The following is a 22,711-nucleotide window of genomic DNA, read 5'->3' on the forward strand; positions in this document are numbered from 1 at the left end:
ATGGCGGCTACTCTGTCGTGTCGTTTGTCACGTTGTGGTTATACATTTATTTCCCGTAGTCTTTTTATCAATAATGCCCTGCGTTCAACTTCTTGTTTACCAAGATCTCGAAAATACCTTTGTTTTAGACGCACTTTATGTGAAAATGCTGGGGACAATGCTTCCAAATCGCTTGGCTCAATCGAACAGAGTTCCAAGTTCCAATTGGTGTTTACATGTAAAGTTTGCGAGACACGATCCCGAAAGGTTATCAGTAAACAGGCTTACACAAAAGGAGTTGTTATCGTCAAATGCCCAGGATGTAATAACAATCACTTGATAGCTGATAACCTCGGTTGGTTTTTCAACGAAAAAAGGTAAGGACATTGGGATTGGAAAACGAGGAAGATGGCGCGCTCAGCGGTATTGTAATCGTGTTTTGTGTTTTAATTTTGAAAACGCTTTATTCTAAAAACCAAACAGCTTGTGCCAGTTTAAAGCTAACCCAGTTAAACCAAACTTTAATCCGACCGTTAAGCACTATAAACCGCTAAATATAGTGCGTTGGGTGCATCCAAATCACCGTCTAACTTCTCCCTACAATGCATTGTCAAGGAAAGAGAAGATACATGTCCTAAATTCTCAACGCCAACGGACTGAGGAAGTTCATTGTAACCACTGATATCAATTACAGAGAACAATTATTATTATCCATTGGATTCAAAGTGTTAACAGTGTATCTTTTTTAACCAAGTTTAATCTTATCTTAAAATGTATATAATATTCTAAAGGGGCATAGTGCCAGGATTACAAGTTGATTGTTTATTAAGGGAGAAAGCCATGTGTACTATTAAAGCAACAGAGCTGTATTCCAATGTAATGTGTGATGTACATGCAAATTATATGGAATCCCAAATTAACAAGACAATTTTAATGGTCCATACCATACCATATTCATGTAAAGGCCAATCTTTGTTTATTAGTTAACTTAAGGTTATGAATTTTTATAACCCACCGATTTATTTCTGCATATCTCAATGGACAAAATACATCATTTCGTAAAAATCGGAAGGCGGTTATCAGACAATAACAGTCCTCCAGTTTGATAACAGTCTTCCAAATAGTATTTTTTTTTTTTTTTTTGGTTGACGAGAAAAACAAAGAAAGAACATCACAGCTTTAGGTCTCAGTTGTTGTAATCTAATCAGAGTTTAATAAAATATAACAGTAAACTGGTTCTTTTGACATTTCCACAGTAAAGCACACACATCTCAGAAATTAATCAGAGGGTTATATAATAAATAAACCTTTTCCCAGCTTGCTGTATTTTGGATGGTAATGCCCTTGGCTTACAGATTGTTTTTAAAATTTCACAGTTACCCGTAAAACTTTGCATCTTGACCAACTGTTCATTTTCAAAAATCTTTCAGCCTTGGGTTTTATCCTTTGATATACCAGCCACCTGAAGGGGTTTATTTACTAAACATTGGAGGTCTATATTAATCTTTATTAGAAAGCCTGCAGTAACTACAGCTGTAGCAGTGAGTGTGTCCCTTATCTGAATTTGAAAACTATGTTTACGTTTGTTGCAATAGTCCCAGACTGTTTGAAAGGAATTTTTGTGCCTGTCTCAATTGTTTTTGTGGCATTGTTGCATTGAATTCATTATCTACTTTACTGAAAATGAAAAAAGCAACCCAAGGACGAAGGTCATAATATATTTTGATAAATGCAGATTTCCACATGTGCAGAAGTAAGTAACTTAAAATGCCTCCATTTTGTACCAATTCTCATTATTGTATGCAACAGCCATCACTTACCATGATCACTCTTACCAGAACCATTTCGTTTACAACTAATTTTTATTTTTATACATTTTAAACCAATTTAAAGTGCATACTTACAATTTGCATGGGCTTGGGGTTTGTATTTACATGTATCAACTTGAGCAAAAAAGCTGCAAGTGTTGGTGTATATGTTGTGGTTCAATTTTATCCTTGGTTTAATTTTTATTTCCCATTGTTTTAAACTCATTATCATACATTACCATACCCCAACACAAAGGGAAATAAAAATTAAACTAAGGATAAAATTGAACCACAACATATACATGTAATAGGTTGAAAGGTTACTAAAAACCCAGGATCTTTTTAAAGAGATCTGTGTTCAAGAAGATAATTGTTGAATGTTTGCTGCGTGTGAACAAAAAATTTGACAATTGTCAGTGAGGCACAGGCCAGTTGACAACCCTTCACTGGAAATGCAGACAGATGTCATTGTTGTTTGGAAGGAAGGGGGGGGGGGGGGTGGGTGCAGGCGAGGATAATGTTGTATCACACATCACACCACTAAGACTTTCAAACTTGTATGTATCCCCTTGTTGCTTTGTATTCATTCACATAACGCTGGCACCAGACGCTCTTAGACTCATACCAGCTCGTATTCACCCGATTTGTTGTAACGGATCAAGATTCTCATATCAATATAAAACACATTTTAGTGCCAACGCCGAACACTGTTTGCCTGTTTATTTCATAATCCTTTTCGTTTCAAAAATTTAATTGCGGAGTAAAACAAGTGACTTCCACCACCATTAAAACGGTTTATGTAAAGGCATTAAAATATTTTCAGCTCGTACGGGAATGAAAGGCATACTGGTATTATGAAACATCCCCTTGATTCTCAAGGTCGTATTGCGTATGATCGTTGTTTATCAGTGAGCAGTTATACACTTTTGCTGGATTGAACCAAACATCTGCTTATTCAATGTAGATCATGGAACACGCTGAGTAAGCTACTGGACATTATCTTTCAGAGCTAAACTGCTTTTTATTTCTTTATTTGATTGTTTAACATATTTTTTCATCTCATAGAAACATTGAGGACATACTGGCAGAAAAAGGAGAGGCAGTCAAGAGGTTATCAGACAATGACTCTCTGGAGTTTTTGATTGAAGATGACAACGATAAACATACAAAGGACAAGGGAAACACTTAGCTATTGTTGGACACTAGAAATAAATACACAAAATTTTTCTTAGAATTTGTTCTTTTAGTTGTCCACTCTCCTGAATCTAAAGATAAAAGAGTCCTAAATCGTACACCGCAAACATTTTTTACTCAAATTGCGAATCATTGAAACTTGGCACTTCTACTTGAAAAGAAGTCCAAGATGTCTTGTTTTGGTAATAAACGTTGGCCTTGCTCGCCATCACGGAGTTGGACTGCTAACTACAATATGTATAACACAGCATTTTTTCCAGAACTCCGAGTTCCCACAATATGTACGTAGTTTCCTTGATGCTAACAAACATCATCTGCGCGGTTGGCATTTCCAAAAAACGGAGCCCACGAACTTTGTAACCCTGGCCAGAAGTTACTTTGAGCTTGTTCAGATTCAGGAAGAATTGAAAGTATGATTTCATATTGCCCTGTTGACAACAATGTACATAGTTTTGCAAAAGTAGTGCGTGACCATTCTATGCTCCCTGGAAGAGTGCTTGACAGTAAAGGCGGTATTGTATAAATAAGTGCGTGAAAGGGGCAAAACAATGCATATAAAAAGACCAAACAAAGCACTTTCACTAGACCCGCTTATTGTCAGATAAAATTGAGTGTAATCTTCACTACAAGTTGGCGTGTTAGATAAGTGACTGCCCCGTGAAACAAACGGTTATTCTTTTTATTATGAATATCATATTTTACCACAATGACCAATGATCCCTTTCACGACAGCGAGTACAATGTCAACAATTTCAACACTACTGCGACATTTCTTGTCATACTCGTTCACAGAGGACCCTGGGAGCGAGAGTTGAAGGAAAGTTTGATTCCATGACGTCAGTAAGAGCTTTGGAACAGTAATGCAAGTTTCATTTTTGCATTTTAGCAGTTTCTTTGAAACCTATTATGGTTGTTAGTAAAACGTGTAACGGCGGGAATTTTTCACGTTTACTTTTATTATTATGTTTTTGTTCTTGCTAAAATTCCCTTTGTTTGGTCATTTTACTTTTCGCTTCCTCCTGAATGGAATAGAAACTGGCTACCAACGAGGATTTGTCGATAACAATAAAGTGTATAAATGGGAGTATATATTTTTAATTTATTGATTGTTTTCGGGGTCTAGTTTAGTTTGTACTGTTGGGAAAGCCCTATTGCAAAAAGTTGATCACCTTGGAACGCAAATAATCACAATCAAGACGTGTCTAAGCTTCATGCGAGTTCACATTCAGGCCTTAAATAACTTTGAAAAGACATGTATACAAAACAATGTTAACTCGTTGGTATGCACGCCTTGAAATTCTCTAACAGCTCTTTTCTGGATGCGGATTGCCTTGGTTTGATTATCTTCCAAAAATGTTCCTCACAAGAAGAGGAGAAGATCTAGCCAGAGAGCTCTGCCTGGCTAGTAAATTTTGCAGTTTCAATCAACATACTATTTCATGATGTTTTGAATTAAATGTATTTTCTAGTATTTTACTTGCGGTCAGGTCAGTTTTTTTGGACAATTATATATGCGAGGCGGAAAATCCCGGTAACGTGAAGCGATAAACTGTACAACAACAAACATCTCTTTTCAGGAGAAAACTGTAACAGACCACAATTTCCAGTAGCTCAAAAAAAAATTACGCCCTCCCTTCTTGTCAGCATATTCAGGAAATAAAAAATTTCGGAGTATGAAAACATAGAAACTGTGCGTGACAACGATCCGCGTTCGGGACTTTTTCCAGCAGTATACTTGTTGCAGTCGCGGCCGTCAGACTTTTAAATAGCATTGTTTCGAACTTTCTTTGTTCCTTTTTTTCTGTTTCTTTTAATTCAAACGTTTTCAGAAATAATACTCCACGGATCGCTTTCTTGTTTTACCCGAAAATTTATCGTGAACTGGACACTCCCTTTGCTTTTGTCGCAGAAAATTCGTCGGGGTTCAGCGATTAAAAATTATGTCAACGCTTATAACTAATAACTGCATTGAACTTCAAATTAAACACAAGCAAGCCGTTATATGATTTTGCTTGCAATTAACTTGGTCAATTTTGTTCAGTCAAAATATCTTGTTACCTTTTCTTTCATTCAAGAAGTACTCCACAGTGAAATTCATATCGCGATTAACGATAAAAATGTACACTGAGTTAATACAAATACTTCGAGTTCGGCCTCCTCACGAAAGGTATAATTTGTCCTTCTGAAGTTAGTAGATCACTAGTTAGTTAACCTTGTTTTTATTCTATTAATGAAAGCGTGAAATGAAAGGAGAAAAAAGATAAACTTAAGAGAAGAAAAAATAAGTTAATATCCCATATAAGGGCAAAATCCCCGTTACCCCGATTCTTGTTATGAAATACAACATTATGCCGTTACACCTGCTCTACTCGGAAATGTATGCACGTGCGGAAAGTAAAAGCGGAAAAATATACAAAAAACTGTAACATATGACAAAAATAGCACTTCCTTTTTGGCGCATCTTTACGCCATTTGAATGACAAACACAGAGAATTACAATAGAAGACAATAGCTTGGCCGCGATATGGTTATCACTTAGGGGCTTTCCCATCAGATTATCCGTAAATTTAAGTAAGTGACACAGCAAAATTAAACAATAAACGTGAACGATCGATACTGAAGGCAAAAGCCAGTGAACACCACCGGTAAATAAAAATAAGCCGGTCTTACTTTCATTTCAAATATCTGCTGGAGTACTAGTGGTCAAAATCATACACGGAACGCCGCCTTGGATTACTTCATGTGCTATTATTGTCGATTTGTGTTTATTAAAAGTAGAGGATTACTTCATATTTTGGTTGGGTAAAATCCCTTAATACTACGCTATATAAGTCGTCAGCAAATCGATTGAAATCAGGCCCAACAGCTTACGTTCGTGCTCTCTCTATTTTGGCAGAAATTACAAGTCAGTAAACTTTTCCATTATGGAGAGAGAAGAGAAAGAAATTATCGACCGTTATTGTGGCCAAATTTGTGAAGACGCTATCCCAGTCGATATGCTGCCGTATCTACCTTGCTTGACTCAGAGCGACAAGGAAAAAATCAAATGCGAAGAGACAAACAGTGGTCCCAGGCAAGCTACGGTTAAGTTGTTGTGGCATCTTCGAAGACGGGCCGGTGCTTTTCAAGAATTTGTTGTAGCTCTTAGACTTAGCGGTTGCGGACATTTAGCGGATCTTCTTGATCCTCGCGAACAAGGTTTGTGTAGAGATCAGCAGCTCACGTGTTGATTACGTGAATTTTAATACGTTTCTATGTGTGATCGATATAGGAACAGTGAAAAAATCATTCCTGAAAGGTTCTGAAGGATTTGTATCCCATAGATATAGACGAAAACGTAATTATATAACGAAAATAGAGGAAAAATGCCCTCACCTCTTAGATTTTTGTTATATGTTCGTAAAATTATGTTTTCTTTTTCGTTCATAGAACGTACAGAGGATATCATGCACAATGAACTGAACCCAAACGATCTGCCGGACGGAGATGGGATTATTTTGTTTCATGATCAGGTTAAGTACTATAGATACCAAGTTATACGCGGCGGTATTGGGCGTCAACTGTTGCAAACAGTTGAAAATCCACTAGTAGTTTATTAAAAACATGGACAATGCATGCATGGGACGCAGAATTTAAAACAAAACTTTTAATTGAAAGATATTCGCTGTAATGCATTCCACAGCGTTCCAAATCCCTTGAAGTGAAAGTGTAAAACGCCCTTAGCCTTCGACTTAGCCACAATGATATAACCTAATTGGTATTTGTAATTTGTAACTTCTTTACCAATAAAATAGCAGAATTTCCTCCCCTGAAAAGCGATGACAATCCCGTGGTCAGAAAAGGGTCTTAACACTGGGAAAACTGAGCTGCTACTTAACTGGGCATGCACAAGGAAGACATTAATTTTCCTTCCATTTTATTTACTCGTAGTACCTCTTTCAGTATAGCGTGATCTGTATACTTTCCACAGGTTCCCTTGGATGACGTCAATTACCCATGACAAATGAGACAAGCAAATTTAATCTCAAATTGTAGTGTAAGTTGTGTCTTCGCTTTTCCGTTAAATTAATGCACCGTCAGGACTTACTTTTATGGCTTACTTTTGAAATATTTGATGTATTCTAGACTACTAAAAATAAAACAGCTTATAACTACTCTCTGTTTACTTTATGAAAGTAGAAGATATGTATCTGTTGATGCAGTCGAGGTCAATTAATGGCCCCTTTTACAAGGCACCGTTCTGAGAATTCCTCTTTTTTTATCCAGCTGCTGATCTATTTGAACACCTTAAGGCAAGCCCTCTAAATTGGCTAATAAATTCTGTCCTGGGAGCGTCCCATTTAAAGTTGACTTCACCACAAACTGTAGGCGTAATGAATTCCCGGACGCGTAGTCAAGGAAAAATATCTTGATTTACAATGATTCGAAATTTAATTAATTTAACTGATTTCTATGTCCGTCACATAAATTATATTAACGTGAGAATTTGTTTCTCTCAATAGTTTTTTTGAGGACGCTGGACACTTTATAGATGGCTGCAGATAAATTGATTGCTCGTCATTTGAGATTAGCGTGGACAGCAGTGCTGACGCTGAAGTCGACGTTTTCTATCGATTTGAACAATTTTACTTCAAATGTTTTCAAGGTGGATCTTTGAAACAATTTCTAGGGAAGGAGATAAACAAATGGTACAACTTTAAACACTTCTCGGTCAATTAACTTGAAGTACGGTATTTTTTTGTAACACACCGATTTTATAATATGTAAAGCTCTTTTTATATATTTAAACTAGATCTATGCCTAGCACAAGCTGTTTCAAAATTACAAGAAATTGTTGGAATTGTTATAAAATAGAGTAGTTGGTTTTAAGTTGATTTTTAGGCAGAGCCATTCACTTGTAAATAGGTAAGCTTTTCACGGTATGTTTTCTTGGCAATGGGTAATGAAAAAACAGTACCACATTGTATTACTGGGATACTTGCAGCAACATTCTGACTTTTGGTTCGAAATGAAATTGAAACTTAGATCAATACACGCAGCTGGTTTTCTTTTTCGAATAAGGGAAAATCACCTTTTCCGTATGTAGCGGGAATTTGTTTTCGGTTACGCATTTGTTTATGTCGCCCTGTCAGGAAAATTTAGTGTGGTTAGCTTAATTCACAGCTGACTTCTTATTATCATAATCAATTTATCGAACTTTAGCCCAAGTAGTTTATATTTACAATTAGTTGAGTATCCTTTTTGAATTTTCTACCCTTTTCATTGTTGATAGATAACATCAATTGTCAAACTAATATTAAAAATCGAAGAAATAACACGTACATTAAAGGAAGATCACGCACTTATTTTGGTTTATTTATACTCCTTACTCTAAACTCAGTTTGTTATCCCACCTTATGCTAATTTGCTTAATCAAGCAACCTTACTCACGCTGGATAGCCCAGCATGCAAGGCAAAGTCCAGAATGTCCCTTAATTTCATATTAATATAAACTCCAATAAAAAGCGAAACTGGTTATATATAATGACTATTAAGGGCGGAATACACCTAAATTTCAGCAAATTTGAACGAAATTTGAAGAGTTTTAAGAAGGGATAGAGGAAAGAAAATGATTTTTGGAACAATACACCCACGTAAGAGCACCCCAGGTTGCTAGTGGACTAACTTGGTGTCCGTCTATTAATTATTGACTACAAATTCTAATTTTAAAACTTCACTAAATCTTCAATATTTCTTATTTCTCTTAATTTTACCAATCCTTCTAGAAAAACTATCTCCTCCCAAATATACCCAAAAATCACCCCATAATTCACAAACCACCCCACAACATAGGTTCACGGGATGAGTGTAGAGTTTTTGAATTGCTTGAAACGTGAACGAGATATTTCCATTAAAGCCATGTCATGTCAACTGGCGGAAAAATGGCGTTTAGGTTGAATACCCCCTTAAGACAAACATTTCAAGAAAATACTTGATGTAATCGACATCAACCTAAAAGATGCTAAGAAATCCACGACTTCAAGACTTCTACCAGAGTTGTGAATGAAAACAGTAATTTTATGACGTTGTAGGACGAAAACAAGCTTCGCACCAAAACGAGGCTGCGCCTCCTGCACATCTAAGAAAATGTGTCCCACATGGAAGGAAAAGACGCTGTCGCGTCTTATATATATGTTTTCAGCATCATCAGGTTTTTAAGAGCTCCCTCGTGCGGGTGGACCGGTGGGGGTGGGGCTCTGCAGAGACTCTGCGCCCAAGACAGTTTCGAAAGTGCAGGAAGATTTTAATAGAAAACTCGCGATTTTCAGCCGATGGCGCGGTGGCGTAAATAATAGACATTTTTACAATGTTTTCGGTCTCCAATCAATAATTTTTGAATGAAACAATCCTTTTTTTTTTAACATAAACAAACATAAGCCGATGCAGAGCGAACCAACAACGGGTAATCCCAAGTGGTCAAGATAGCTCCATCTTGCCCGCTCGGACAGCCAATCACAGCGCAGGATTTGACTCATCTTGCTTGCTCGCGGAGCAAGCCATAAAATTAAAAAAAGATATCAATCAGACTTTATGCTTGGTCAGGAAAAAAACATTTATAGGAGATACTACAGACTACATTTTTATGTTGGCACTAGAGATGAAAAGACTTCGGTTACACTTTGTTTGGTTTTGGCTGCATATTAACACGGATGACAAAAATAGTAGCTACTTTTCTTAATATTTTTGGAATGCATCACACTCTAGTTGTTTTATTTTCTAGGGAGGAAATCGGAGATCACAGCGTCTTAAAGGGTCACCCAGAAGCCTTAAATAGGAACCAACCTAACAACTTTCGAGAAATCCTCATGATTGAGGCTCTTAATAATTAAAGTTCAGCGTATGGATCCAGGAAAATTCGCCCTTGTGGTAACTAAAGTATCAATGACTGTAATTAGTGTTCAAAGAGGAGACTATGTGTCTGTAGCCGCTGGAAATTGAAACTCGGCACCTTACGCTTGTAAATAAACTAAATTTGACATTTGAATCTTGTGCCTGATTTGAGTTATTAAGCCCACCATATGTTTGACTTTAAAAACGAAAAACTTTAGTAAGCAGCTAACGGCGAACTGTATATTTTTCAACGACGAGAGTACTGCTGACCTATGCAAATGACAATAAACCTTTCAAAGAAAAAGACCTGAAAAGAAAGATTCACATAAATGGAAGAAAATTGCACGGGAAGGTAGAAATAGAGGATATTACATGACCGTTCTGTGCTTTGTTGTGTTGTATCCTTTGAGTGGATGATTTTGAATATGTGAAACATATATTTGAACTTTGAGTGACCACTATTTTTTATGTGCGTTAGGTGAAAGTTATTCAGCGTAAAAGATATCAAGAATGTCACCTAAAGAGGGGCATGTCAGGCAGTGTTTCTGCCTAATGACGCCACAGGTCCGCCACATCAAAGGCAGTCACCATGGTATCATCAGCCGTGAGTGCCGAGATACTAAGATCAATCAGTTTCGTTCAGTTACAAAATTGTCTTTACTTATTTGGCAATATTTGAGTTTAACATTAAATGTTTATTCGAGCCTCCATTCTCCAGTCTAGTCTCTAGTCGTTTTTCCGCAGCATTTAACAAGTCAGCAGATTTTTTCTTTCAATTATATCTAATTCTGCCACACAGAAATTACTAAGAAGACAAAATAGTTTGCCTATTTTGAAAGTGCATTTGAGAGACCCCAAAAACTCAAAACTAAAAGATATTTACGCACAATTCACGTATTGTTTTACAGTTCTAGTTAGAAGGTTAAGAAAATAAATTATCTCCTTGAACTATCCTAATCCAAGGAAAATTGATGACATCGAAAGTGAACCCAAAAGATCTCTCTACGAGAAGTGTCCGAAGCTGAGGACTGGGGACTGAGGATTATTATTAGCTTCGTGTGCCATTGCAAGATTGTAAAATTAATTATTTAGATCAAAATGAGCTAAATAAAGATTATTATAATTAGGGGATGACAAATCTCATTTGCTATGTCGAATGGATATCAAGATCAACAGTTTCACTATAGAGTTCCAAGACATTTTCGACCGTCCACGGAGGAATGTGGCCAAAATACGGAAAGATCTGCCGTTTTGCCATTAAAACGTCAGCGTTGACAAGTCGCCTGCCCGTTGTTGACGATCGAGAAAATGGTCTCCTAGCCGTGGAATTTTTGTAGTATTGGATGTACCAAATAAGGAGGCTGTTCAAGGAGACCCGCAGGCTTGTTTCCCACTGTTTTTAAAAGTCTTAGTTATAACAATTTGGCTCTGTAGGTTAAATTTTGGCAAATACGATCTCCACTACTGTCAAAAAACCTACTTGAATACGTCCGTGATTCCTTCTTCTGTTTGAAATAGTGATAAAGTGGAAACTTTAAACTGTTAGCTGGGGCCCGTTTCTCGAAAGTCCCGGTAACTTACCGGGCCCGATAAGTATCTTTGGTGATAAATGTTTCATAACAGAAGTTAATTTTTGTTACCTTTGAACACTAAATTTTAAAATCCTATAATGCTATGAAAATATTGGCTAAGTACCATGTCTGTAATCATTGTGTAATCGGTGAAAAAGCATTTAAAAATATACTTATCGGGCCCGGTAAGTTCCGGGACTTTCGAGAAATGCGCCCCAGCTGCTTACAAAGATTGGATAAAACGTCAAACTGGTTAAGCTGGTAAACTAACAAAGTAAGGTAATAGTAATGTTTGCATTCCGTAACTAGTAAACGTTTGTCCTCCGCCAGTCTTTGGGGAGGGGGAGGGGAAGTCCTCCCATATGCAGCCTATATTAGCTTGATTTAGGCAAGAAAAATGGAGTTTCACATCAGACTTTCTGTAAAAGTTACTGAGCACCAAAGCAATATTGCAAGTGAAGGGTACGATGAGGACATAAGCAATTGAACTCTAACGTGTTCTGTAAACAGTTTTCACTTTAGAGATCTCTTAGTATAGTAAAAATGCTCTCTAAAGGATTTTATCCAAGGACTCAATTTCAAAAGGCGTCAATCTGATAGTCTAGACTGCATCATTTTCACGTTAAATTTGTAAAATCAGCTCCAAGATTAAAGACCAAGAAATAGATACAACTCGATTCATGTATCATAATCTTTCAATACCTCTTCGGTGCAAATGTCTTCAACAATATCTTATCTCGAGTGGGATTGGAACACCTTTTCACACTCCTCCCCAGGAAAGGGGTTTGCTTGCTGATTCTGGAAGAGTTGAGAAAGAAGTTTTCGTAATGACTGGAAACTTGTGGTCCAGAGCAATGTTGTTTTCAAACATTGTTGGTTTGGGGCTCTTGTGGTCAAGCTTTTTTCTCAAACTTGGAATCCATACATGTCAGAGCGGCAAAAATAATATTTAACTTAGATTGGTGTACGCCAAGCAAGGAGGTTCTTGCCGCAGCAAAATGGAATACCTTGGAGACTATGTATGAGAAACGATTATTAATTTTAGCGCATCAGGCTTATTATTATCTTTTACCATGTCCTATGAACTGTCTTTTTGTAAAGTATGTAAGTAGCTACGATTTCAGGAGGAAAATGACCTTCAAGTTACCCAGGCCTAGGACTGATATGATCAAGAAATCATGTTCATACAAGTCAATTATTCGGTGGAATGCCCTGGAAAACCAAATGAGATCAATTTGCGACATTGACGCTTTTAAAGGGTCACTCAAGAGTACTTTTCAGCCACATATATTGTAAATACGTAGAATTCTTGTGATTAGTTTAGGACGTTTAATTTAACATAACTTTCTTGTTGCTTGCAAGGCTTTATGAAAGAACACGACTACAAATAACGGAATCCATCGGCAAATAAAAGTTTTATTATACAGCGCGCGAAAGGGAAAACAGCATTGAGTATACTGTCAAATAACAATTTTACTATATAACTGCAGAAATTCTCGCGCGCTCAGTGGCTAATTTTCATCGTCAATAAGCGGAGACACATGAATTTATAATTTATGTGATGTTGACGCAACGAACGACAACGGGGAATTTGAAAACAACCAAAGTCAATCTGTCACTTTTCAACCAATACAAAGTGTTCCTTTTTCCATTAACCAAATAGAGAGCGAGACAGGTTTTTGATTTTGGTCGCGTCAGATTAATAAAATATACTTTTCTTGCATTTTTATCCCGCATTTTGACTTCATTTGAAGTAAAGCCACTTGAAGCAAAGGAGGACGGTAGAGTCAACCTCTTTCCGAAAAGACCCTGGCAACGATTTGGTTTCGTGACGTCATTAAGTTCACGGAAACTGTCATATTCATTTGATCCAAAGGCGATTGAAAGGAAGCTTTTGTTGACTTTTCTTATTAAACCGTTACATTCATTTTAGTAACACCTTTCTAAATTCGAAATGGGGACTGTTTAACAAATAGACGGTAGTTTTCTATGGCCTATACTCTCAAAGACCACAAAATGACTTCTCAGAAAGTTCAAAACTCTAGTGAACCACGAGTGGTTTCACTACCAAGTTTTGAACATTTTATGGTGTCATATTATGGTCTATAAGAGTATAGACCATAGAAAACTGCTGTTGATTTTTGTTTGTTTGTTTTGTTTTGTTTTTCTACAACAACACGAAAAATGTACGAGCGGAATTGGCTTTATTTTCCGTTAACTGAGAAAGCGCTCGTGTTACATCTGACATAATTTTCATTGCCTGTACTCTTATAGACAATAGCTACGAACCAATCAGAGTGTAGGAATATGAACGTTATTGTAAAATAAATATTATGCGTGCTAAAAGTCTAAATGCTATACAGAAAGGTATCTATTAGCGAAAAGGAACAAATAATGTATGTTGACCACATGACGTACAAATCGTAAAAGTTTACCACAAAACAAGAATAGCATTTCCTTCCCCGCACATCTTTAAGACAGTTTAATTACGACAGTTTAATTAAAAAACAAAACCAGAATATGCACCTAGTAGGTGAGTGTTACTACTGCTGCTGTAATCGAAAGACTTTAATAGAAGACAGCTTGTACTCGGGGAATTGTACTTGCAAAAGCAACATGTGAACTAGATTGGATTCTTTACAGACAGTGACGAAATACAAAATTAATGACCGAAAGAATAAACTGATTAACAAACTTGAGAATGACTTCAGTTCTAAAATTGTTATATTTGTCCGTCAATTGCTAAAATTGGTCGCGCAAGCTTATATCAAATCTCAAGTAGCTATAATATGCAAATAGTCAATGTTACACGTCGCTTTCCCACACAGAAAGATGAATTACCATACAGAATAATCGATAACAACTTCTCCAGCCAAACATTTTTTTTTTAAATAAGCGATACATATGCCTTTAGAATTCGAAGTAAAACAGTTTGAGATTTTATTGAGTGCGTGCAAATTACAGAAGTTAAAGAATTTCGGCTCGAATGATCATATCAACATTTGAAACAAACATGAATTACCGTACTATAGCGTTTTCCCAAGTCTTGTAAAATCCGTTTGAAGTCCGAAGTTTGGTTTCAATTTTTTGCCGAATTTAGTCTTTCAAATAAATCCGAACACGAAATGAATTTTCATCGATTTTAAGACATGCATGTCCTCTATTTCTGCGGTTGATCAGTCTACAGGGATATGTCTTTCCATTCTGAGTTTCTCGGAGATGAAAGGAAAACATGTATAGTATTTCTTGAAAATTGAGGCCGATCCACGAGGTGCTTTATTTTGAATACATATTCGTATTAAAAATCGGTCATATAAAACCGAGAGAAAACCAATATCTGTTCGTTTTCTAATTCCGAACAGTTCCGAACACAATCCGAAAAATGGCCGCCTTACGGACTAAACGCGTTGCCTGATAGTGCCTACTAATCTCGTACCCAGATCGACATCTCCGAACCAACTGAGATCTGGGTACGAGATTAACTGCCTACGTGCCTCAACGTCAGTGCAGTAGCCACAACAATCGAAAATGTCAAAGCTAAATTTAGCCCATCATGTGCCATGTGTTCATCCAGTTTAGGGGTTTTTCAAAGTTAAGGGGGTTTCTCATCAAAATATCTGTCAAGTCACTGGGCACTAAAACAATACAATTGAATAAAAATTTAAAAAGCTTTAAATTAAATGCGCTTAGTAACTGGATAACCCTGACTTTAAATTCAAATTAAAAATCCCTCAGACCGCTGGAAAGGTAAACACTACACATGCTTGGACACATTCTAGAATTATCTATGCGTGTTCATCAAAAATAGACGATGACTTCAAAATTTGTTGGGTAAAATCCCAAAATACTTCACTATATACATTGTCAACAAATCGATTGAAGTCAGCCTCAACACGGCTCGTTCGTGCTATTTTCACTACTGGCAGAGATTTAGCAAGGGAATAAATTTTAACGACATGAATCGAGAAGAGAGAGAAAAAATTGATCAGTTTTCTCCCCAAATCGCCGAAGATGCTATTCCAGTCGATATGTTGCCGTATTTACCTTGCTTGACGCAAGGCGACAAGGAAATAATCAAATGCGAAGAGATGAACAGTGGTCCGATGAGAGCTACGCTTGAGTTGTTGTCGCGTCTTCGAAGACGGACCGGTGCTTTTCAAGAATTTGTTGAAGCTCTTAGACTAAGTGGTTGCGGACATTTAGCGGATCTTCTTGATCCTCGCGAACAAGGTATGTGTAGAGTTACATGTATTTCTATTTCAGAGATTGAATATCATTATAAGCTTGTCTCAATATTCTCGGCCAAGTACACGTGTGTCCTGACTATATAACTAGATGTTTTGGCGTGTGGTATCGCTGTATATACTTTTACATACCAAAACATCTAATAAGAGATTTATCATCGACACCTTTTCTGATAGGTAGCAATGAAAACTATGAGGAAAACAGAAGCAAAATGAGTGCGTGCACGTTTTAAAATTGTTTTTTTACTGTACTAATATTACCATGACGGCACCAAGCAGGTTTTTTTTAAAATACAAATGATTGACTGTCTGAAATATCGCATCTGTCGTACTGTGTAGTCTATAAATTGCTTCAATTTTAGTAAAATCGTACCGTCATATTATTTCAAAATCAAATACACGAAAAGTAACGTCGGAAACCGAAATTGTATAGAGCTTTTTGCTGCTTCTCGAAACCGGTTTCATTCTAAAAACTATAAAAATTATGGGATAAACTCATCAAGGCGAGAGGTCAGTATCCATCGCATCCTCGCATAATCGGCCTCCAGTAAACTGGATTAGTATGCGCGTCCGATAAGACCCAGCCAGAAGCAAGTAGAAACCTGACTTTCGAGTAATTAAAGTTACGGTCGAATCTCACGTGCTATATACAGTAGACAATGACGTACATTTTTGTTTTAAACTTTTCACTGTTGTGTAAAATTTTCCGCTTTCCGATTCCGTTCACAGAAGATAGAGGAGACGTTAGACGGAACGAAAACCTAAACGATCAGTTGCCGTTTCGCGACCAGGTAAGTAAGGCGTTACATTATTTGTATTTGCTGTCAATGGAAACATGAACAACAGACGCAAATTTTCAAGAAAAAAAGTCGTCTTATTCCAAAAATTGACTTTACTTTGCTACCAATGGAATAATTTTAATTTCCTTCCTAGAAAGTATCGATACTATTGTGTTCACAAAGGAACCACCTTACTGCTACTCAACCGAAAGCTCTTTGCACTAACACATTTTATTCTATTTGTTGTTAGTAACTCTTTATGACGTGATCTGGTTACTTTCCACAGGTTGCCTTGGATGACGTCAATCATGTATGACAAATAAAAACAAGCAAATTTAAAATTAATAGTGTGAGTTATATATAATTATTTTTTCTGCCCAACTGAAGTAACGAGACTAATTTAAACCCACCTTCACTAATTGATCTCTTTCTTTTCATATTCAGTCACATATTCCAGACTACTGAAAAAAAAAATAGACACTTGTATCCTGTTAAGTTCGTTGCCACTAATACAGCGGTATTAGTTTATGACTATGCGGGAAAAGTAGATCTTAGCAAGGGCTATTTGAATCCAAAAAGAAAATTGGATGTAACAACGCATGTTTCATAGATACTAAAGCATCAATGTTTCTAAAAAGCTTTAAAATACATATCTATATGAAATTTTCTTTCCAAAATAAAAGCTTAATTATCTTTGAAAAATACGAGGTTACCTCCAATTTTCTTTTTGTATTCAAATAGCCCTTGCTAAGATCTGCTTTCTCCGCGTAGTCATATAAAACCGCGCAATTAAAGCACCGTCTTTAGGAAACCCGAGTTTCTCGGACCATCCCTAGATGCGCAAAACGAATTCGAAGTGGAATAAATGCTGTTATGGGCTTTTTTTTATTTATAAGTAGCCTGGAATAAATATGTAATCGCATGAGGCCGAGTAAAATTAAGCATCAATTTTCATGCAAATTTGTATTCCTTTTTTTTTTTTAGCTGAACTAAGAATGTATAAACCGAATGTTGGGAATATATTAATTGATTCACCTTAGTGAAGCTTTCTCCCGTTAGAAAATCACTCAAACACAGATCGATAAATATAGCAAAGCCGGGGTGCATCCAAAAAAGGACCTTGCAGGAAAATTTCTTGCAAATCAGCTGAATTTGACCTGCTCCTTCCCCTCATTTAAAGGGAACTTGTCACGTTCCGTTATCTTTTGTTGCACTGAGAAGCTGTAGCGAAGCCGGAAAGTTTTTTCTTTTTTTTTTTTTGTAAGACACGAAAGTTTACCTTGAGGCATTTCCTGTAGCACTTTATTTCCATGCGTTATTTTGCACAAACAACCCGGATTGAAAGTCAAACTCCGAAGAACTGATTGTTGTTGGGTGGAAAATGAAGAAACTAAGCTAAAGAATGTGCGTGCTCAACCAATCAGGAACGGGTATTTTCACCGCTCAACCAATCCAGCCGAAGTGAGTTACTTTTTCCCCGGTCAAAGGAAAATTAAGGAAAACTGCACTCTGTCTCGACCAATCAGCATTCAGCAGTTTTACCCTCTATGTTATAAATATATTTAAACTTTCTTTCTTATTACTTTCTACGTAGGAGGTTTGGCACTGCATAAATGGCTGACGGACACAAGCTTAACATTTTTATTGCTCATCATACCGTTGAGGTCAACGTGGATCGCAGAGTTAATAAGTCCGTCGTTGAACCAGTTTTACTTGAAGTATTTTCAATGTGTCTGCTAGTGAAGAACTGAATGTGTGGAGAGTATATGCCATTGTAAATCAAAGCTTATAATGCTGAGGAATTAATTATGATTTTTCCTCTTGCTTATTTTGCATCAGTACAATTTAGTGCATTTCCAAATCTATCTCACTTGACTGATTCATCCCCGTTATATTCCTGCACATGCTTTGCAGTTAGTGCTGGAAGTAAGGGATCGAAGTAATGCCCGCAATCTTCATCTATCACTGCATATGCGGCGATCATGTCAAGGCTGAGAGAATGAAGAAAATATTTATTGAGATAATAAAAGACATGCTTAAGCGCGATGCGCATAAATTAAATTTCATCATAGTTTAGAGATAGTCTTATATGTAGCGGTACAGTTTGTCATGGCGTCTAGAACGTGTAATGTAAACTTTATTATTTGTATTTTTATAATAAAAGGCATGCTTTTAAATAAATGACTGTGATTACTTAACCATTTGGTTTCAGTGACCTATTAAATTAATTTAAACTTTACTTGCTTTATAGAGCGGTTTACCATTCAGTGTCGTTAAACCAAAACTGTAATTATTCTGACCAATGAAAACAGACGTAAACAGCGCAAAAAACCAATCAGAAGGCGAAGCAAGTACCGCATGTAACTGTCAAAAGCAGAAAAACGCGTGCGAAGAAGTCACGACTGATTGGCCTCACATTGGCTGAGAAAATGGCGTAAAGCAAAATCAAGGTCAACTTCTCTTGGCAAGCAGGTAACAAATATGAAATACGAACAGAAAAATTTAGGTTTCTTAAAATTTTCCGATTTGGACTTTTCGCACCCCGAAGATCGTGAATAAACGACCCAATCACGGTGAACTGGTCAGCGGCTAAGAAAAAAAAACCACGGTGGACAGTGAATTCCTTCCAATGTGATGGACTTGCTTTACTAAAACTCTTCCAGCGTTTTTGTTACAATCGAATTGGCAAGACGTGTTTGATCTTGCTTCGTGTGTAAAACGTTCAAAACAATAGTTGTCTTATTTCTTAATTTGTTACTAACATTCGTTGATAACATGTTCGATGGAAATATGGCCGTCTTATGTCGAATGTTACAACTTTGACCTCTCACTTGTCGAACAGAAACTGGATTGCGGCCAAATGTTTTAACAGATTTATCACAGTCTATGGATTGAAAATTGCACTGATATGTGGAAGAGCCGTGAGAACGACCCCCATTTTGCGATTTATACTTCTGAACTTGGGCGAAATAACATGTTGCGCGATAAGTGCTCAAAGTAAATAAACTTTGTGCCCTCAGATTTATTACAGTTATTAAAGCTAATGATTGAAATTCGTCATATAATAAACGTGAAGGGTCACCGTTTATAACCAGCGAATTAGGGAATTTTGAATGATCTGTATCAGTTATCCAAAACTAACGGCTGCAAATCTTGCAAAATTCATGATCTCGCCAGTGGGTTTCGAGCAGTCAGCCCGGGGGTTGGAAAATTGAATATGAGGATCTTAGAGATGTCCACAAAATTTTTCACCGTTTTTGTACTCGCTAACCAATTATAATTATGAAAAGATGTGATAAAATAAAGGAAAATAGAGGTATCGGCGCGTTCAATCACTGTGCCCCTCAACATGTGCGTTTCGCTTTTTTTCTTTTTCTGCCTCAAGTAGTCGATTTTTGTTCTAGAAGTTATGCAGTAATTTGCATGTTGTTTAGACTGCCTTGACGGGAAAAAACCCTCGCGAGATAAGCTGTCAAACACAGCCGAACAAGCGACTACAAGCCTAGAAATGATGTTTTCATTGGTCCGATATATGCTGCTTTTTAAATAGGATATTGTTTTGACCTGTCGCCTATTGTTTTAAGAGCCAATCGCGTGCCTCCCTGGGGTGAGAGGTAGACTGACTTTGTATTATCATATTCAGTTTATCGAATTTTTTTAACGCTCGAGGAATTTATATTTGTAAGTCGAAGACAAATATTCCCTTTGTATTTTGTTCGCTTTTTGTTTCGCACAGATAATCATATATTTTCAGAGCGCTTGTAAGAATCGAATAAATTTGACAAAGTGCATTAAAGGAAAGATCTATTGAGCCGAGAAACACAGCGTCATTTTAGGCATTTGATTCTTTGGAGGTTATAATAGAAAGTATTCATCCTTACAGTTGGAGATTTGCTTAGGCAAGCAACTCTAGTTTCAATTTCGAGTAATGGGCGCGACAGTTAAGAAAATAGGGCATTGTCCCTTTAATTTCGATAGTTCAAACAACAGTAAGGCACGTCACCAATATGATGAATATTAATAACTTGCACACTTCCTAGAAAACACCGATTGAAACCGGAAGTGGAGCTACACAAGGTAAATTACGGTTACTTCACCGCTTGCTTAATTGGTTCCGTTGAGAAATAATAACTGATCTGTAGTAGAAAATACATATTTATGACCTAAAAATAAGAGGTGAAAGTAACTGTTTCGAAATTTCAATTGGTTTCGCTATGACATGAATAAAAAGTGAAAATTATTTGGGCGTTTTCTGAGAATTCGACCTAAGTTTCCGGGAATTCCCCTTACGCATTAAGTCCGGAAAAGTCTACACATGCGGCTATATAAGTGGACTCAACCGTGCAAGGATTCATTTGGTTCAGCTATATTTACAAGGCTTAAGCTACACATATAAGTAACTTCATCAGCTTTGTAATCAACATGAGGCAGTACGAGAAACAGATCCTCGACAAACGTCTGAAAGATTTCATGGAAGAAGTTATTCCAGTTGAATTGTTTCCGTTCCTGCCTTGTCTTATACCTCAGGACAAAGAAGAAATCGAAGCCAGACAAATTAATCATGGGCCTATTCGAGCAACTATGATGCTTGTTGATCGGCTTAAACGAAGAGATAAAGGTTTTGTTGAGTTTGTTCAAGCCTTGAGGAAGTGTGGTGGCGAGCACACGGCGCTGTTGCTGGATCCATTTTACAGGATAAAAGGTAAGCAGTTTGTACTAAATAATTGCTCAACTTGGTTTAAGTTGTGAATTAAAATCGATAGTGAAAGTGAAAATGGGACCGTGAAAATATAATCGCTATAATGTGGCGCCCAATTGTAGAAGAAAAAGACTTGCTGATATATAAGAATTATAAATTAAACATCGATCGTTTAATGCAAAATCACACAATGACATCGATGTAGCCAAAGACTTTGTAGCAAGGGTACTCATGCATTGCCGCAAATATTGTGGTTAGTATGTCGGAGTGATTTGAATAGCTGGTATCAGACTTATTGCTTCTTCCGAGAGATTTATCTGAGTCGACTTTACGGATTAGTTCGTTCGATCAGTATTTCGTCGCATGCATAAATTGAAAGACATAACTAGGGTAATTTCGAGAATCGCAGGTCGTCGGTGTACAGTGTGTGGTGTCAAAATATGATTGTCGGTTTCTGTTCTGTCAAAGTTCTACGGTAGGTAAACAATTGATATGGGAAAATTACCATAGAATAGTAATTAGCGCTTTTCATTTCGCTCTCAGATTTGCCGAACTCGTTTTTCAGCTGACAAAACGTGCCCTTGCATATTAGGGTAATATAAAAATTACGATGAAGTGTCCCTAATTGGCTACTTTTTAAGGCATATGACGACCATGCGGCGATCAGCTTATAGGGAATAGGTCACTCCACACAAATCATGCATTTTTTTAAACCACCAATGAACAGTACACACTGCTGAGTTGAGTTACATACCGTTGCTCAGTTCAGCTGTTGAAGTGCATCCGATCCACACGAAGTTTCGACATTGTACCGAAGACTGCTTTGCTATGGCATAACCATTGAAGCTATGAAAAAACCGTACAAATAAAGCATTATGGCTCTTATCGATTTGGCATTGCCCATTGGAACGGACCTATTGCAACAAATTAAAAGAGAGTTGAAGTTCCTAATTAACAGTCAGCACGCCGATAGAGAAATCATTAAAAACTCTTCATTTTCAGTTATACATAAGTTAGTGAGAAATTCACCACCAAGCAGTAATAAGATCAGAGACGAATAAAACACACGAATTTTAAACAAAAATAATCGAAAAGCAAGTTTAATTCTTGAGGCGACCTACAATGAATTAACTACCACATAGCGAGTACAAATCGTACCGTTACGTCTTGTTTCCCGACACCGGCTCTTAGCGACAGCAAAAGCATTTCTCTTCGGGTTAACATGACTTCAAAACGTTCACAGCTTCACCGAAAGGTGCGTTGAACTCGCTCATTACATTTTCTTTGTTTGGCTTTTCTTCGTCCATAGTTTTTACGTTCGTTGGTTTCGCGCAACCTCGTTGCGACTGGTCACGTGACACCACATGACAAACTTCTCCCCAGTAGGGGTTAGATTCGCTCGATTATTTTGTTCTCAAGAGCCGAACAGGGGGTACGAAAGCCAGAGAAATGCGAGAATCTGGTGCAGTTTCCTGCGCTCTGTATAAATCGCATATTACTCGAATCTAGTGAATTTTAAACTTTTCTATCTTCTTAGTGGCCCGCTGTTCGGTAATGATAAAATTTA

The 22,711-nt window shown here is 37.0% G+C and overlaps 3 protein-coding genes and 1 long non-coding RNA gene across 7 annotated transcripts in view; 3 read left to right on the forward strand and 1 right to left on the reverse strand.

Moving 5' to 3' along the window:
• Window positions 1–18,643, forward strand: LOC146483910 (uncharacterized). Its single transcript, XM_085105250.1, has 6 exons — window positions 1–356; window positions 2,853–2,937; window positions 15,346–15,652; window positions 16,396–16,457; window positions 16,732–16,794; window positions 18,040–18,643. Exons 1-5 carry the CDS (start codon window positions 1–3, stop codon window positions 16,759–16,761), a joined length of 840 nt encoding a protein of 279 aa, XP_084961376.1. The 3' UTR covers window positions 16,762–16,794; window positions 18,040–18,643.
• Window positions 1,398–22,711, reverse strand: part of LOC146483911 (uncharacterized) — a 21,833-nt gene continuing 519 nt past the window's right edge. Inside the window, exons 1-3 of one of the 2 annotated variants that reach the window (XR_014863707.1) lie at window positions 22,303–22,711; window positions 21,899–21,990; window positions 1,398–1,656 (exon numbers count right to left, since the gene is read on the reverse strand). The exon at window positions 22,303–22,711 is cut by the window's right edge and continues 519 nt beyond it. This is a non-coding gene — a long non-coding RNA (uncharacterized LOC146483911). Of the gene's footprint in view, window positions 1,657–11,654; window positions 12,221–21,898; window positions 21,991–22,302 lie in introns of those variants that run through there. The other variant, XR_014863708.1, reaches the window with a different exon arrangement.
• On the forward strand, window positions 4,575–8,326 carry LOC146483912 (mitochondrial antiviral-signaling protein-like). 3 transcript variants are annotated; one of them, XM_085105248.1, is made up of 4 exons: window positions 4,601–6,179; window positions 6,411–6,493; window positions 6,952–7,017; window positions 7,484–8,326. In XM_085105248.1, the coding sequence occupies exons 1-3, from the start codon at window positions 5,906–5,908 to the stop codon at window positions 6,979–6,981; spliced, it is 387 nt and encodes a 128-aa protein (XP_084961374.1). In that variant the 5' UTR covers window positions 4,601–5,905; the 3' UTR covers window positions 6,982–7,017; window positions 7,484–8,326. The 3 variants fall into 3 exon arrangements, 2 of the variants coding, with proteins under 2 accessions (XP_084961375.1, XP_084961374.1); XR_014863706.1 differs by having other exon boundaries at window positions 4,575–6,179; window positions 6,411–7,017; XM_085105249.1 differs by lacking the exon at window positions 6,952–7,017 and having other exon boundaries at window positions 4,582–6,179.
• LOC146483913 (ATP-dependent RNA helicase DHX58-like) overlaps window positions 20,630–22,711 on the forward strand; it is a 19,846-nt gene continuing 17,764 nt past the window's right edge. The window contains exon 1 of the mRNA XM_085105246.1: window positions 20,630–21,147. Within this exon, the coding sequence (XP_084961372.1) occupies window positions 20,868–21,147 (280 nt within the window). The 5' untranslated portion in view covers window positions 20,630–20,867. The remainder of the gene's footprint in view (window positions 21,148–22,711) is intronic.

Source organism: Pavona decussata, unplaced genomic scaffold, assembly GCF_977016875.1.
Source record: "Pavona decussata unplaced genomic scaffold, jaPavDecu1.1 SCAFFOLD_37, whole genome shotgun sequence".
Taxonomy (NCBI): Eukaryota; Metazoa; Cnidaria; class Anthozoa; order Scleractinia; family Agariciidae; genus Pavona; species Pavona decussata.